Source organism: Dendropsophus ebraccatus, chromosome 1 (assembly GCF_027789765.1).
Source record: "Dendropsophus ebraccatus isolate aDenEbr1 chromosome 1, aDenEbr1.pat, whole genome shotgun sequence".
In the NCBI taxonomy this organism is placed as follows: domain Eukaryota; kingdom Metazoa; phylum Chordata; class Amphibia; order Anura; family Hylidae; genus Dendropsophus; species Dendropsophus ebraccatus.
Window position 1 is genome coordinate 184,221,678 of NC_091454.1, and position 17,008 is coordinate 184,238,685.

The 17,008-nt window shown below is 43.4% G+C and overlaps 1 protein-coding gene across 1 annotated transcript in view; it reads left to right on the top strand.

The window, feature by feature from the left end:
• Window positions 1-2,844: 2,844 nt before the first annotated feature.
• Window positions 2,845-17,008, top strand: part of MAP2K5 (mitogen-activated protein kinase kinase 5) — a 105,596-nt gene continuing 91,432 nt past the window's right edge. Inside the window, exons 1-4 of the mRNA XM_069975226.1 lie at window positions 2,845-3,125; window positions 5,460-5,508; window positions 9,837-9,904; window positions 14,287-14,356. Coding sequence (XP_069831327.1) covers window positions 2,883-3,125; window positions 5,460-5,508; window positions 9,837-9,904; window positions 14,287-14,356 — 430 coding nt within the window. The 5' untranslated portion in view covers window positions 2,845-2,882. The remainder of the gene's footprint in view (window positions 3,126-5,459; window positions 5,509-9,836; window positions 9,905-14,286; window positions 14,357-17,008) is intronic.

Here is a 17,008-nt window from a genome sequence, read left to right on the forward strand (position 1 = left end):
GCTGTTGTAGAAAGGTGTCAGATCACACAGTGCACCCCAGTTCGCTGTGTATGAGAGTGCTCATGCTGACCCGTGTCCACCAGAAAAGAACACCTACAAAGGGCAAATGACCATCAAAACTGGACCATAGTGGAAGAAGGTTGAAGCCTGGTCTGATGAATCCCATTGTCTTTACAACATGTGGATAGTTGAGCTTATCTGGTGAAGAGATGACACCAGGATTTACTATGGAAAGAAAGAGACAACGCAGCAGAGGCAGAGTGACAAGGAAGCCTTGGGTTCTAGAGCTCATGTGGATGACATTACATGTACCGCCTACCTAAACATAACAGACCATGTCCCCCCATTCTGGAAGCAGTATTCCCTAATGGCTGTGGTGGTGGCGCTGACTTGGCCTGCAAATTTCTCAGATTTTAATTGGATTGATCATCTGTGCGATGTAGAGAATAATGAGTCTGATTCGTAGAGGCCGCACATTGCAACATAAAGGGTCAAACATGCTATTTCCAGTGGCCTGTCCCCTATTCCGGGATGTAGTGTTGGTTCAGAGAACCTACACCCGCGAGCAGGAAGTGCTAGATACACAGGACACCTTCAGGTCAAGGCTGTTTTAGTGACATAAGGGGGGCCTACAGATAAAAATGCAGATGTTCCCTCTAGTAGGTGTGGTGTAAGTGAAACATCTAGGCTTCTACCATGTAGAGCATTGTGAACAGTTATTGTGTATGGTTAATATTAATGTTTAAATGCTTCCATCCTAGAATTAGGATCTGGGGTCTGAAGTGTATGAAGCCTCGCTGTGAGACTCCATTCATATTTATGTGTCAGACTTGAAGCCATTAATTGCTGCATTTTAATCGCTTATCTGGAAAGCACCTGAAAGCATCGTTCTCACTCTGCACTTTTGATGCATTTATGTGAAGGGAAGAGCCCAGGAAAATCATCTGAGCTGCACCTGGAGTGTTCCTTCTATAGCTATTTTATTTGTTCTGCATCCTTCTTCTTTTACCTTTGTGTATAAAATATTAGTGTTGTTAGTAGTTGGACTGCGGCAAAATGTGAGACTGTGGAACAAAAAGACCACCACCATTGAAATTGGTAATCAGTTGATCATAGATTAAAAAGGGGAAAAAAAACACGGATGCTGCTATATTTCATGCTGAAAAATACTTTTCTAATGGACTTACATAATAAATTAAATAAAAAGAAAACTGACGGAAATGGATAGGTTTTTTTTATTCCAATTTTTTTTTTATTAATTTTCCATTTTTAAAACAAATATAACAACACAAGAGATAGAGATGTGTACATAAGTGTTTTTTTTTTGTTTTTTTTTTTACAAACAATGTGGTTGATCAGTTTTTCCGTATATTATAATGAAATATACCTTTATATAAAGTTATATATAGTATTTTTCACCTTTTTGCTCCATCTCTCATTTTCAGTTGTCCCTAAGCTAGTGATGGAGCCTAACCTCTATGATGTGTCCCAAATACTACATTTACACTGCTTCCCTACATCTCCACAGCACACCCTCCGAGGCAGCAAGGAGGATTTTATAGAGCAGTACTTAGCAGTGTAAGCTGTGAATGCAGGAGTGGGATGAGATGTATTACACTACAGCTTTTTAGCAGGATCTGTGTGTATCTAAGAGTTCTAATGAGATATGTTAACATTTCTAATATTGTATTTCATGCTCATCCATCACTTCACTGCCTCTCTGGGGTCCTTCATTGAAGGTGCTATGATGACTCCTCCATACTGCATGTGATACCACAGCCATTTGCTGGCTTCAGTGGTCATGTGCCATACATGCAGGAAGAGACCACCAAGGCCAGTGATTGGCTGTAGCCTCAAATGCACACTGTAAGGGACATTATTGCAGCGTTTCCAGCAGGAGAAACCAGTGCAATGGTGAATGCCAATTTACTCACACCCCACACCCAGCACATAAAGGAAACTGTACCACCAGCTGCCGATCCCCTGAGGGTGCTGGCCTCACTACACAATACCTATTCTCCATTTGCACACATAGATGGTGCTCACCATGCCAGTCACTGGTGGCAGCAGTCACCCACCTAGTAAACATTAAAGTATTTCTCTGAGTAAACCTTTTAAAGTAAATTTCCCTTTTTTATAATCATTTTTAGATCTAGTTATTTAAGTATTTAAGGCGTGCTTTAGCATAAAGAAATTAAAGTGTAGTTGTCATTTAAGGTAACTTTCCCGATTCACGTCATCCATGCGTATATGAGGATTAGAATTATATGTGGCCATTGTATGTGGCATTTTCTCAATTTTTCTCTCCTCTTTGTAATTTTTAGTGGTCCCTAAGCTGATGGGTGAAGTCTAGACCCTCTGGTGTCTGCCACATACAGAGGAGGGGACCTGCTCACCCATGTCTCTATACACACCCTAAGAAACAGCAGCAGCATGGAGGGCATTATAGAGCAGCAGTGAGACTTGGATTGACCTCTGTTACAGATGTCTCTTTGTAGTTTCTATGTATATGCATCTGCTCTTTGAACTCATCTTTCCTAGTCTCCCCTCTTCAAAGATTTGTATGGGCAGCATGTAACTGATCCCTCAGTGAGCCATCCTTTAAACATGGCAGAGAAAAGAGCTAGAAAGGAAAGTTTGATCAATTATATTACAAAGTATCTTGGTTTCTAATATCGTCTCTTTAATGTTAAAGGAATCCCCATGCTTTTTAAAGTTAGCCCATAGATCTTAATATTCAGCTACAAGTCACCATCTCTCTTTCCAAGCGTTCTTCTATAATAGCCCAAACCCCTGCCCTAAGCAGCTGGTTAGGCTTTGCCCATCACAAACATGGCGTATTTACATTCACGTGACGACTTTCCCTTCCTGAATATGGCGACATGTCCGTTGCCCTTTTCTTCCCCAATCTTCCGGCTCAGAACTATTTGGTTCCGCCCGTCAGTCTATACCCTGAGTCCCCCGTACGATGTAACCCGGCCCGGGCCGGGATGCTGTTACTTGGCTACGAGCAGCCTCAGGACATGGATAGCCAGGCTTTGGTCATCCGGATCCGCATTCCTGATGGCGGCGCCGTGGACTGGACCGTACAGCCGGCCACACAGCTGCTGTTTCGGGATATCCTGGTAAGGAAGGCCACGGGGGACGCGCAGTGTGATCCCGCTCACGTCACTGTGACGTCATGCGCTGCTTGAGGTGTTCCTGGCTGTGCCCTGGTCTTACCTGAGACGCCCCTTGTGCCAGCTCTGGGGGGGAGGGGGCACCTCTCACAGGTCCTTATATGTTACCAAGTCTCCAAAGAGGAACAAAGACATAACAAAGAGGAACCCCCAGATGCTGAGAACTTTCCAGTATCAGTGCCCAGCACAATGCATTGGTGCCCACAGAGCTGACTCTGACAGCAGTGGTGGCCTGTGCTCTGTGCATTGCATTTCTTGTTGCTTGTATAGCACCAACATATTGTGCAGCGCTGTATTGTGGCTAGGGTCGCTCCCTGTCCCCCAACAAGCTGGGACACACAATAAGAAGCCAGTTCTCATGCAGACACCATAGTATCCGAGGAGCTGGGGTTACTCTGGTCCTTGCTCAGAGTTTTGTGGCATTTTTACTTGGCGCTAAAAAATAACATGAAGGTTCAGCTTGGCCGAGTGTTCGTGTGTTCTCGCTGGAAAGAGGAGGGTTCAAGCGACTCTGTACCCACAATCTGTCCCCCCCAAACCACCTGTACCTTCGGATAGCTGCTTTTAATCCAAGATCTGCCCTGCGGACCGTTCCACAGGTGATGCAGTTATTGTCCTAAAAAACAACTTTTAAACTTGCAGCCCTGTGCCCAACGGGAGTGGCGACTTTTCATTAGGCTGGCACACCCTCTCTGTCCCTCCTCATCATTAGGAATGCCTCAGGCAGATTGTCTCCTGAAGGTGACATGACCTAAAAAACAACAGCTGTGTGAACAGGGCACATGGGCTGGATCATGAAGGCACCTGTGCAGTGTTCACTGCAGAGGAATAGGAAAAACCCTGCCAGTGGCATTCCTAATGATGAGGAGGGATAGAGGGGTGGGGCAAGGTTAGGGAACAGATTCTCTAAGCCCCGGCTGTTGGGCACAGGGCTGCAAGTTTAAAAGTTGTTTTTTAGGACAATAACTGCATCACCTGCCGAACTGACCCCAGGACAGATCTTGGATTAAAAGAAGCTCTCTGACGGTACAAGTTGTTTGGGGGGACAGATTGCGGGCACAGAGTCACTTTAAACCATTGGTAGGCTCTTCTGGTGTCAGTTTATCTCTCCAGTATCAAAAGGACCGGCAATAGAAATCCAGCATGCTTGATCCTTCTTTTCCCTGACATCATATGTTATGGGAGAGGTGGGAAGTCACCACACAGTACACTTCAGCCATTCTGATAGTTCTGCCAAGATTGGCAGGTCCTGGTGACCTTCCCTTCATGTGTATGGGGACTTCAGAGTGTCACTTAAAAAACCTTTGACATGTCAAAAGTTTTAATCAGTCAGGTCTGAGTGTTCGCTAGAAGGAGCCGGGAGAATTGCCTGGTTGAGCGCTTCTCTCCTCACTTTTTTTGTGTACACAACCGAGACCATCCCATAGTCTTGGTAACATGGTACAAAGCTGGGATAGAATACTCTTCGCACACACTTCTCCCACCTTGTTGTAGTCTCTGTGATGTCAAAAGTTTCTGACAAGGTGGACGGGGAAGCAACAATGTATGGATTTATATACAGGGACTGTCTGTACATGCGCACATTTGGCTTTTCAAGGGGAGTGATTCAGAATCCAAGGGGTACAACGCTCAGCTGAGTGCTTCTGCCCCTTTGTTTTAACACGTGGTTGGGGTCTCAGATCCATTCTTACAACACATCCTTTTGACATGACCGCTTGGTAAACTGATAGGTGTCATTCCATTCCGAAATATATGAATAAATTGACAAGTGGGTGTTCCCATTTCCCCCGTCTTGACACTGTCAAGAGGGGATGAGGTGAATGGTAACACCCAGTTGTCAATTGATTCATACATTTCCAGGTAGGATAACAGAGGAACAATGCAGCACAGAGAGAGTATGGCTCCTGAATTATTCCATTGGGAGCATGATGATATACTAAAACACACAAGATTTAGTTTTTTTTGTTTTTGTTTTTTTTTTTCTTTTCTCTTCTTGACCATGTGTTGATGTAATGGGTTGTGGTATTCTAGGGAACGATACTATTAAGTAATATTGCTTATGCTAATAGGAGATGTGTATTGGTTATTCTCCTCTCTGTTAATTTGATTGTATGGAAATTATAATTCTTTTCATGATGCATTGTTGTGGAAAAAAACCCAAACCTGTAAATATATCTAAAATAGAAACAAACAATCAAGCAGGTCCTATTTTGAATAGAAATAAATGTTCTTTAAAGAGTATGACTGAAGTGTTGTCCTCTTTCTGTTTCCTTTCTCCAGGATGTGATCGGACAGGTTCTCCCTGACGCTACCACTACAGCCTTTGAATGTGAGAAACATGTCTTGTCATCCCAATAGCCATTATATACAGGCACAAAATGCAGCAAATCCAGTTCACCCTGGTACTATGGCAGCCTAAACAAGACCTCCCTCTATATCTGGGATAAAGAATCTACAATTATTGGCAACAGGAGCGATCTGAGAATTCAGCCTGACTGCCTGATAGTTACCATATTCATCATGGCGTCCTAGCTGATGCTTTGCAGTTTACACCCGTTACAGCCCAACATTGTGTAGCAGTCTGGGCAACATTCTTCAACAGGTATATGTGATGGTGAAGTGCAAGTTGGCCGCGGTGTACCTGCACACCATGTCTGCATGCTGGGATCTGTCATTGTTCTCCTCCTGAAGATCCACAGGTTGGAGACTACGGCTGTGCAGTATAAGTAAGGGTACTATTACACAAAGTGATTTTTCGACAATCAATGATAAATGAACTCAAACGACCGCTGCGGAGAACGACCAGAAATCGCTCACCCAATTACACGGAACGTTGATCGTTACTTATGATCGTTATTGCATTCGTCCTGTCGTCACCACTGCGAACGGAATTACATGCGAACAATTTGCAAACGATAAAAATAGGTCCAAATTCTATAAAAACGTTTAATCGTCTGCTATTACACTAAACGATTATCATTCAAATCCGAACGATCTAACGATTTTTCGAACGACAATCGTTCTGTGTAATACTACCTTAAATGTACCTGCCGTTAGGTTTAGAATTGCAACCACAAAACTGGTATACCATTGTATGTACACTAAAACATACACCCGTGGTATCCATTCATTTCAGTGTGCCGAAAGCAGTCAGCACTTTTGCAAGCGTGTACTTTTTTTTTTTTTCCCCGCGGGAGACAATAGCGTTGGCTCCCTGCGCTTTTGATTCCCACAAAAACAACAGTATATTCTCTGAAATGTTTTAAATGTAGTAGTCACCAGACTATTTTAAAGGAGAAGTCTGGCCAGGTGCAAAATTTTTCTAACAGCAGGGGCAGGGGGGAACATAAAAACTACACCAACTCACCTCTCCCGTGCTGGATCGCTGCTCCTGCACCATCGCCGGGCTCCAGGATCTCTACCAGAGCTGACGGCACCACCCGGCTGATGTACTGGCCGCTTAGCCAGTCAGTGACTGGGGTGGGATGCTGCTATAGTCACGGATTGGCTGAGTGGACTGTCCATCAGCCAGGATGCGCATTCTCCCCCGAGTTGTGACATCATTACCACTTGGGGGGGGGGGAAATGCCTTCCTACAGGGGTCCTGGGGCCAGTCACTCTGCTCGTCATGGGCACAGTGGGAGGTAAACAAAGGTTGCTTGTTATTTTCTCCCCTGTCGTATTTTTGACAGGGCCGGACTTCACCTTTAAGCACTTTGAAATAAATGGCTGCAATCTGCATCACAAATCCACCATGTGTGACCATGGCCTTATAACTATATCCAGCTGAACTCATGATTTCCATTTACCAGTTTTGATTTATTTTTTGTTTATAGTGCTGACATATTCCCCAGTGCTGTACAGAGCATGTCATCACTCACGTCAGTCCCTGTCTCCATTGGGGCTCACAGTTTGACTTATTTAGTTGACTGCTCTCTCACTAGAGTAATCTGGCTGCATTTTTGTCTGTATTACTCCCACAAGTCAGGGTTGCCAAACTGATTTTTTTTCTCTTTTTTTTCGGGGTGACTTGTTCAAAAATCATGGACAGCCAAGGACATATTGGAAAATTCTAATGAATCATAAAGAGTATGAGGAATACATGTCTCTAGTATAATATACTGATATAAAATCATTGCCTGCATTTACACTGAGCTGCTCCTCTGCTTCTGGGATTATATAGCATAAGACATCACGCTGTAAACACACCTCACAAAACACTTCCTTAAAGGGGTACTTCAGAGACTTATTTATTAATTTTTTGCTAATACATTGCTTTATTAAAGTTATATTGCTTTGTAATCTAACTTTATTTATGGCACGGCAGCACAGTGCTATACAGAGCAGGGTCCTCTATTCTTATATACAGTACAAGGATGAAGGCTGCCTGTTGCTATAGCACAGCATGGCACTCTTTTAAAGGGGAACTATCAGCCGGTTAGACAAATCAAACCTGCTTATAGTGCCCAGGACACTGAGGTGGAAGGTATGTCTGTCACCTTCCTCCTGCGCTGTTAGTGTGAGTAATCTCCGCTCTTGTGCACCTTTAGGCGCACTGCCGCGTCATCTGGTCCATCCCTTCCATTGATTATCATTAGAAGTAACAGGCCGATAAGGCGGCAGTGCACCTAACGGTGCACGAAGCGAAGATTACTCCAACTTACAGCACAGGATTGGTGCTGAGGAGGAAGGTAACACACATACCTTCTTCCTCAGCGTCACGGACGCTATAAGAGGTGTTATCAGGTTAGATCCGTCTAACCTGCCAATAGTTTCCCTTTAACAGCCAGTAGTGATTGCCTGTGTCACCCCTTACTGCTGCCACTACATGAAAATGGCAATATAAAGCTTAAACTATATGTTTAATTTAGTGAAGTAATAAAGTTATATAACTTTATTGTATTAGCAACAACAACAACAAAAAAATTGTCTCTGGAGTATCCCTCTAAATTTCCCAATATTGATATATGTATATAACAGAGTGATAGTTATATAGGCTGTAGGGGCTGGTCAGAGGTGATGACATCACACATGGGGTGGGGCTTGAGCTCAGAGACAAGATTGAGCCACGCCTCCTGAGGCTGCAGAGGATGATGTGTTGTCCTAGAGAGAGGGAGGAGCCTGGAGCTGGAGACAATGCACAGAGGAAAGGAAACACAACTTCCTGTCAGGAGCTAATCAATAATACATGGATGAAAGCAAGACTGCTCCATTTACTGCTGCACTAGTCTATATACATGAAGCTCACCATCTGTGGTTCACAAGCCTGTAAAGCCTCTGAAGGGCACTGCTGTGTATTGTGAGTAGCAGGGCAGTGCCAATAAACGTATAGAGCATGTGGGTTATGCTCTCTGTATACCCCATCTAGGAGATGACAACCTATAAGCGACGTCAGGTCACATAATATTAATTACCTCTGCCCCCCCTGACATCGGGAATATTTACTGCGGTGCTGCGAGAGTTTTAATCTAAGTTTTTACTGCATGGCTTTGTTTTATATGTACTCGATTTTATTAGGTGACCTCCTGGGCTGCTCCTAGAAAATTCTGGTGGAAACTAAAACCGTAAAAAGAAATAGGTTGTGCAGCTATCTGTATAGGAAAGCTGTGAAGCGCAAGCTGGAACCGCAGTTATGTCGCTTCACTGAAGTCGCTTTGCCCAGCTAGACGAGATCACGTTAGGTTTAGATGTCTCTTTTATTTGCATGATGTGTGTTTCCAGTGTTCTTTTTGGCATCTTTGTGTACACTATATATGTTGGGATGTTAGGATAGGTGTCATGCTTCATTTGTTTAAGGAGCTTGTCCTGTTGTCACATGTTAGCGTCTGCTAGAACAGTGGGTAATGGCCCCTGGTCTAGAAATACTGGGATTTTGGCCTTTTTTCATTATGCCGCGGTTATATGAGGTCTATGGTGGTAAAGTTGTCTGTCTCATATGTGACTTTTTTTTTTTTTTTTTACACTTGCTTTGTTGCCTTCCATTGAAATGAATGTGGTGGAATGAATAGTGCAACCAATAGTTGCAGAATTGAGAAGCCACAGTATTATTTGTGTACAAGCTGTAATTTGAGGGGTTTTCCATTATAGAAAAGCGCTAGAATACACTATCACATTTTGATTCGTTGGGGTTTGACGAATTAGTGTTGAGGTCCATACATTTTCAATATCGGGTCAGACATTGATGTATCCTATTGATTTGCCATCAATTTAAAAGAAAGGTATAATCCTTCAAATCTGTTCAAAGCGGCTGACCGTTTTATATAAAGGATGGGGGTAAGGCATACCGAAATTTCCAGTCTTGCAATATGGTCTTTTGTGTGGTATTGCCATTGCCCGGTAGGTTTTACCCTTTATGATGTATGCTCTGTGCACTGGTCACTTCCTGGACCCCGCCTCCCAATTCTGATTGATAGCTCTAGTGTCCAATCAGGAAATCCCTAGAGCTGTTACTCATAGCTGAGAGGAGTGGCCACGGAAGCGTGAAGAGTCTGCCTCCTAGTCAGTAGCGGTGGCCAGGACCATATGGGGAACCATAGCTGCTTGAGCAGTGTTGGTGGGAGACGGGGGGGCTTCTTTACACAAATGGTATGCACATAGATACCTACTTATAATATAAATGCATTCTGTTTCCCATTTAACCATATTTTTATATTGTAGATGAAGATGAAGACGGGGATCGGATTACCGTTAGAAGTGATGAGGAGATGAAGGCTATGTTGTCCTATGTAAGTTACTTTGATCAGTGAAATCCTTACATTTGCAGTTCTCTATTACTAATAATGAATTATATTTTTCACTATAAAGTGTTTTTTTTATTAAAAGAAATCCATGGGAGGGATGTATATACAACTTGCAAATGTATGCTGGGACGTACATTCAGCTCCAAACTTAAAACATGAAGTAAGTCCTTGTAATTTCCAATAGCCGTACAATGTTACCGATGTTGCAGTCATATTGTACAGCTATTCGCTGATCACACGTATGCACCTGGAATCCCTGGAAGTGAGCACCGGTGAGCAGAAGGTTTCAGCCGTCTTTTGCCCCCTGGACAACCCCTTTAAGGTGGTGATACTTTGGAAGGGGTACTCCAACTTTTTTTTTTCTTTTTTTCTTTCAAATCATCTGGTGTCAGAAAGTTATATAGATTTGTAAATTACTTCTATATAAAAATCTCAAGTCTTCCAGTACTTATCAGCTGCTGTATGTCCTGCTAGAAGTGGTGTATTCTTTCCAGTCTTAGGGTGCCTTGACACCCACCAGATCTGCAGCGGATTTGACACTGCGGATCCGGTAGGTGTGAAGGCACCCTTACACTGTGCTCTCTCCTGCCACCTCTGTCCCTGATAGGAACTGTTCAAAGCAGAAGAGGTTTTCTATGGGGATTTGCTACTGCTCTGGACAGTTCCTGACATGGACAGATGTTACAACAGAGAGCATTGTGTCAGACTGGAAAGAATACACCACTTCCTGCATCAGCTGATAAGTACTGGAAGGCTTGAGATTTTTAAATAAAAGTAAATTACACTTCACTACAATTTTATGACACCAGTTGATTTGAAAGATTTTTTTTTGCCAGAGTAACCCTTTATGGTAAAACAGTTGACTAGGCCAGCCAATATTAGTTGGATTGAACTATGACCTTATCATGTACATGGTGGCCTCCTTAATCTTCCCCAGCTGGTAAGGATTTTCCCCATGTCTGATCCTTGGTTCATGCAGGTGATGAGCTGCTGCCCTCACGGATTGTAGATCTATCCCCCTATATCTTTTTAATTTCATTGGGTTGTACCTCACAGGACTTGTTGGAATACATTGTGTAACTCCGCTGTCTGATCTCTTTTTCACTCTGTCTGCCATGTACCTGTGTGTCTGTGCAGTCATCCCTAGCTGTCTGTCTCCGAGCTACTTGTCAAGTCCTGAAGATACAAATGATCTCTTATGACTTGGAGGTTCAGGGTCTCGCTTGATGCTTTTTAATGTGAACAGTACATTAGGAATAATCTCTCTTAATGACTTGTGCATTAGGTATCGCGCCGGATAAATGAACTATCAATTTCTAAGCTTTTTTTATGCAGTACTTAAAGTTACGCCTCATTGGTAATTAACCCCCTCCAGGCTGTCAGCTGCCTCTTCTCATTCCAATGGGATTGCACTAACTTAAGTCTACTTCTGAAGTGTATCCACACATACTATAAAGTGAGCAAGACAAAGAAAACCGCCATTAAACTTGCTGTGTGTGCAGTCCTTTTCACCAACAGCATGGTGTGAGGCATCATGATGTCATTTTTTTCCCATGTTGTAAAAAATTGTGCACCATGGGGGCAGCCAGTCGAATTTTTATTGAAATGTATCAGAAGCTATTGGCATGAGGAATATGCATGTGGTTTTTGATGTGGAATAGTTGCAGGTTGGTTAGGTGCACATTCAACAGGCAAATATCAGTAGACTGTGCCTGCAGCCAGATGTCTAACGTATCGGGAAATTTGTACTATGCACCTAACTTTTTCGGCTTGCTTTGAAGTTTATTGTTGCTGACATGCTGGAATATAGCCAGGTATCCATCCACAGACAGCTGTTTTGGGGTGTTGCCCCTCATCAGTGTGGAGCAGGATTCTGGCTAGGAGGGAGCAATGACTAGTAGAGCCATAAGGAAAATGAGATCACTGATCTCAGTGACACTAGTCAAAGATAACACTATCGGTTGCTGGTGAAAGTGCTCAATACAGTGAAATCCCAGGTGCATTTCCCTCTGGGAAACATCAATACTCAAAAAGAGCCAGTGGAACCTCATTTAAGAGTCTCGAAACACAGCACTAGCCAGATATCCCTCCGGGAAGGACCCAGCCAAGGGGTGGCTTCTGTAGGGAAACCACCAAAACCACCATATTAAGTGGCCCTATAAGTCAATGTAATGACAGGAAAAACCAGGTCAGGTATCCATCCACAGACAGTTGTTTCCCAGGGAGCAATGCACCTAGGATTTCACTGTATTGAGCGCTTTAACCAGCAGCTGACAGAGTTATCTTTGGCTGGTCTCCCTGATATCAGTGATCTGTTTCCCCAATGCTGTAATATGGATCACAGTGGAAATGTGCCATTTCTTCATTGCTTTGCACATCTCTACTTCATTCACTTTTGATGTATGTCCTGGGCTGAACCTCACTCTGCATATAAATGTAGGCCAATCATATAAATACTGAGCGAGTGAGAAGCGTGCGGTGGGGTGAGTAATATAGTGACGGTGTATTCTAAAATGAAATCTCTATTGGCACATTTTTGGATGGTGTTAAATAATGGTCTGGTTAGTTCCATGTGCTCCATTCATTTGCTGAAGATAGACTAGCAATTTGTCTTATAAAATTCATGAAATATTATGCTACGAGCTGTTTTATAAGGTCTAATAGAAATATTGCTGCTGTAATTCCTTTGTCTCATGCATAAAATATGCCAGAATTGGTGGGGTACTTTGTAAGGTGCAAAAATAAAAGAGGTTGTATGTAATCTTTGGGATTATTGGCAAGTATGCTGTGTGAGTACTAGTAGTAGAAATGTACCACTTTTTTTCTTGTGTTGCACTTAAAGGAACTGTCCAGAACAGTAGCAAATCCCCATAGAAAACCTCTCCTGCTCTAGACAGTTCCTGTCTCGGACAGAGGTGGCAGCAGACTGAAAAGAACACTTCATGCAGGACATACATCAGCTGATAAGTCCTGGAAGGCTGGAGATTTTTAATTCCAAATCTATATAACTTTCCTAAACCAGTTGATTTAAAAGAAATAGATTTTCGCTGGTTAACCCCTTTAAAGGTTATGGCCACTTTCAGGCTAGGTTCCTACACAGCATTTTTTTGGCCGTTTGACAGCCATCTTTTTGGACCGCCGTCATTTTGAGGGCAAATAAAGTCTGTTATTTTGCGATAATGTCCATGATTTCAAAATAACACACGTTATTTGGCCTCAAAATGATGGACGGTGTTTGAACCGAGCCTCGCACTTATTTATTTTATATTTTTTGCCCTTTGGTTTCCTAGATGCAAAGTGAATAGACATCTAAATGGTCTTTGTATAAAATTTCCTACCATTTTGGTGCTGTGGAGACTGTGCTACACCTGTATATAACTGGCTGTCCTAATGCAACCAACATAATTCTGACACCACACTGACATACATTATTATGACCACTAGAAGACCGCTCATCAATGCAATATTGCTTATGCTCCCAAAATATTTGTTGTGCGTGGCTTTCTGCTGGGTGAAGGGGTGACTCGCCCTAGGCTGTAGAAGTATGTATCAGTACAGGTATGTTGATACATGACAGATAGTGAAGGCAGCCACAACCTGCACACACAGACCTTACATTCCCTATGTATTACTTTCACATTTCACCTGCCATTGCAGTTTATTCCTATTTAAAGGGGTTGGCCACTTTATAGTAAAATTGCTCAGTGTACAGCATTAGTAAGTGTACGCACTGTATATACTGGCAGCAGCTCCCTGTGTACCTCATAGAGCTAATATCAGACTCCCCTCCTGCAGGCTGTGCTGCCCTGCTCTGTGGTGTTTTGGTCCATAAGATGGCCGACATGGAGAAGCATGTGACCATGCCCCGCCCCCCAGTGTCCACCACTGAGCCTGTATATGTCTATGGAGGACACAGGGGACAGGGCCTGGTCACATTTTATGGACTGAAACAAAACCGAGACGGGCAGCCCAGCCTGGTAAAAAGAAGTCTTATTTTAGCTCTATGAGATATACAGGGAGCTGCTGTCAGTATATACAGTGAGTACACTTACTAATACTTTGTACTGTCCTATTTTACTATAAAGTGGCCAACCCCTTTAACTGAATGCTACTAGTTTGCAGCGCTAGGCACTGTCACCCCCTGAAGTACAGAGCTGCATCTGCTAAGCAGTAAAGAGGTGGTAGCACTTGCTTTAGCTCCTTGATCTCATTAATTAGCTAATTGGTAGGCAGCTGGATTTGGACCCCCACCAATCTGATATTGGTGACCATCATGGTGTGAATACAGACTGATTGACTGCTTGTCATGATCGGCATAAACAGTATGAAGATTATTATTAAACATATTTTTGTCTTTTTCATTGCAGTACTGCAACATGGTCCTTGAGCAGCAAGGCAATAGTCCTCTGATCGAGCCTCTGCAGATCTACCCACGTGGTGAGTGTCCTCTTACCCCCTGCATATAACTACCCTTCACTATAACAACATCCACCGACTTCCTCTTCCACCTTCCTCTACTGGCCGTTTATGCAATCCATGGTTTTGGTACATTTTTTTGCTAACATATTTATTACTGGTTTATGTCCACACATAGCATTTCATTATTATTTCCTGTAGAATGCTTTTTACACAACCTTAGTGTGTTACCAGCAGTGAGAAGTGAGATGGGGAGAGAAGGGCCTAGAGTGTTTCTCCCTGCTCGTTCTAGCTATTGCTTCGTGTCTGAACACAATATTTTTTTGTGTGTTTTTTTTATTTTTTATTATTCTATAAAAACATTGGATTTGTAAAATGGTAAACATAACTTCAATGCACAATCTTAAAGAGGTTTATCAAAACTGGTAGAAGTCAGACTGGTTACTATGTTGAACTTTTAATTTACACCTACTTTAAGGGTACAAACCCACTTGACGTATTTGCTGCGTGAATCAGTCTTAAAAATAAGCAGGCAAAACGCAGGTTGGCTTTATACAATTGTTCTGCGTTAAAATACGCAATTGCGTATTTTTGAAGTGTGAAGCTTGTTGTTAGCAAAGCATCAGTTGTTAACAACCTGTGTGAAAAACGCATGTAGCTTCACGCTTCAAAAATATGCAATTGCGTATTTTAATGCAGAACAATTGTATAAAGCCAACCTGCGTTTTGCCTGCTTATTTTTAAGACTGATTCACGCAGCAAATACGTGAAGTGGGTTTGTACCCTAAAGGGGTATTCTTCCTAAGAGCTAAAAAAATAAAATGCTCCCAAACCTAGCTGTTCTTACTCAACAAGCCCCCCTGAGTAAGCAGTCTCCTGTCTTTCTACCTGCTGCCATCCTAGAGTTACAAGTTTTTCTAAAAGCCCAACCATATCCAACACGGCGCTGGCCAGAAAATTACATCTCCCTTCATGCATTGCTTATGCCTGATTGGTCCATGATGTAGCAGAGCTGATATCCACAAGATATAGCAGAGTTGATGCAGCAACTTAGCAGAATTGATTTCTAACTCACTAAATCAACTCTGCTATTTCACTACCTCAACTCTTCTACCTTAATAAGAGTTTAGTTAGTGAGGTAGAAGAGTTCAGGCAGGGGGTCAGAGGGTTATTCGGGGGGGGGGGCTGTGCGAGTTGAGCACTGGGGGGTGCCACGGGAGAGCCCCCAGGGGCGGTTCACAGTGCATGGGGGGGGGCTGAGCACTATGGGCCGGGTTTCAGTTTGGGGTGCTGCAGGAGATCGCTGGGGAGGTTTCACAGTGCGGGTGAGGGTGCCGGGTGAGCGCCGGGGCAGGGTCACAGTTTGAGGGTGCCGTGGGAAAGCACTGGGGGTTGCCGTGGATGAGCGCTGGGGGCAGGGCCACAGTACAGGTGAGCACCTGAAGGGGTGCCATGGGTGAGTGCGGGGGCGGGGGGATAAGCAGAATGCAGGTTGTGCCGGGGGGGGGGGGGGTTGGGGTGCCACGGGTGAGCGTGCGGGGGGTGTGTGCCGCAGGTGAGCTGTGGGGTACACAGGTGACCTGGAGATGGATTGCTGTAACAGAGGGAGACAGTTTTCTTCCTCACTTCAGTGGGCAGGGTTAGAAGCACTAAACCAGCCCATTGAAGAGACGGCGGACACATGATCCTGACGGAGAGTGGGGGCCAGGAGCAGGTAGCGTCTCGGGAGAGGATTGAGTTTTCATGATTCTATGCTTTCAGTGGGGGTTATTGCATCTAGATAACAGCAAAACTGTGCAGAATCCATAATTGATATTGAAAGATGGAAAGCTATGGGTGAGCAACGTATTAATGCAAAAATAATTTTGGGGGGAATACCCATTTAAGCAATCCCTGTGACTGATCAGTGACTGGGTTTTTCAGCACCTATTTTTGGCATTGAAAATGCGCCAAAATATGTGGCAAAACAGGTGTGCAATGCATACCCATTGTTCTTTCCCTACGAGTGACTACCTAGGAAACAAAATCCAGACTATTGAAATGAATGGGGACCACTGCACACTTTTGATGCCAATAGATACCAGTGATGTACGGCGTAAACACAGAGTGAACCTGGACTAAGTGATGACTCCTTTATTCTGAGCATGTTCCTTGCCTTATATGCAGGACGGCAACATTCATGACCATTATTAAAAATGCATTACAAAGTGTCAAAATACGCAGCAGAAATCCGAGGTTTGTGCAGTGTATTTTATATTTTATCCTGTATTTTTCCCATAACAGTAAATAAGCCTAAACTTTTGTTATTGTCCATGAATAAATCCCGGCACTCACCGAAGTCATGCTTCAAGATTTATTGTTCAGCCTTTCATTTCCATAAGTACAAATACACAGGGCACTTTTCGGCAACCGCCTCAGTAAGAAGTTGCGGTTGAAAAAGACGGAAACGTGTCCTGTGTATTTGTATTTTCATCTGAAAATGAAAAGCTGAATGATAGATATTGAAGCATGACTTTGGTGAGTGCCAGGATTTACTCATGGACTATGTGATTCCTTGTGCGCCACTACTCTACTACAGAGTGCCGTCTAATCTTATTTCAATAAACTTTTCTTATTATTACAAGTCCCCATCTGGCAGAAACTTTCCACTGCGAATCCCCCCTCAAATCTGCA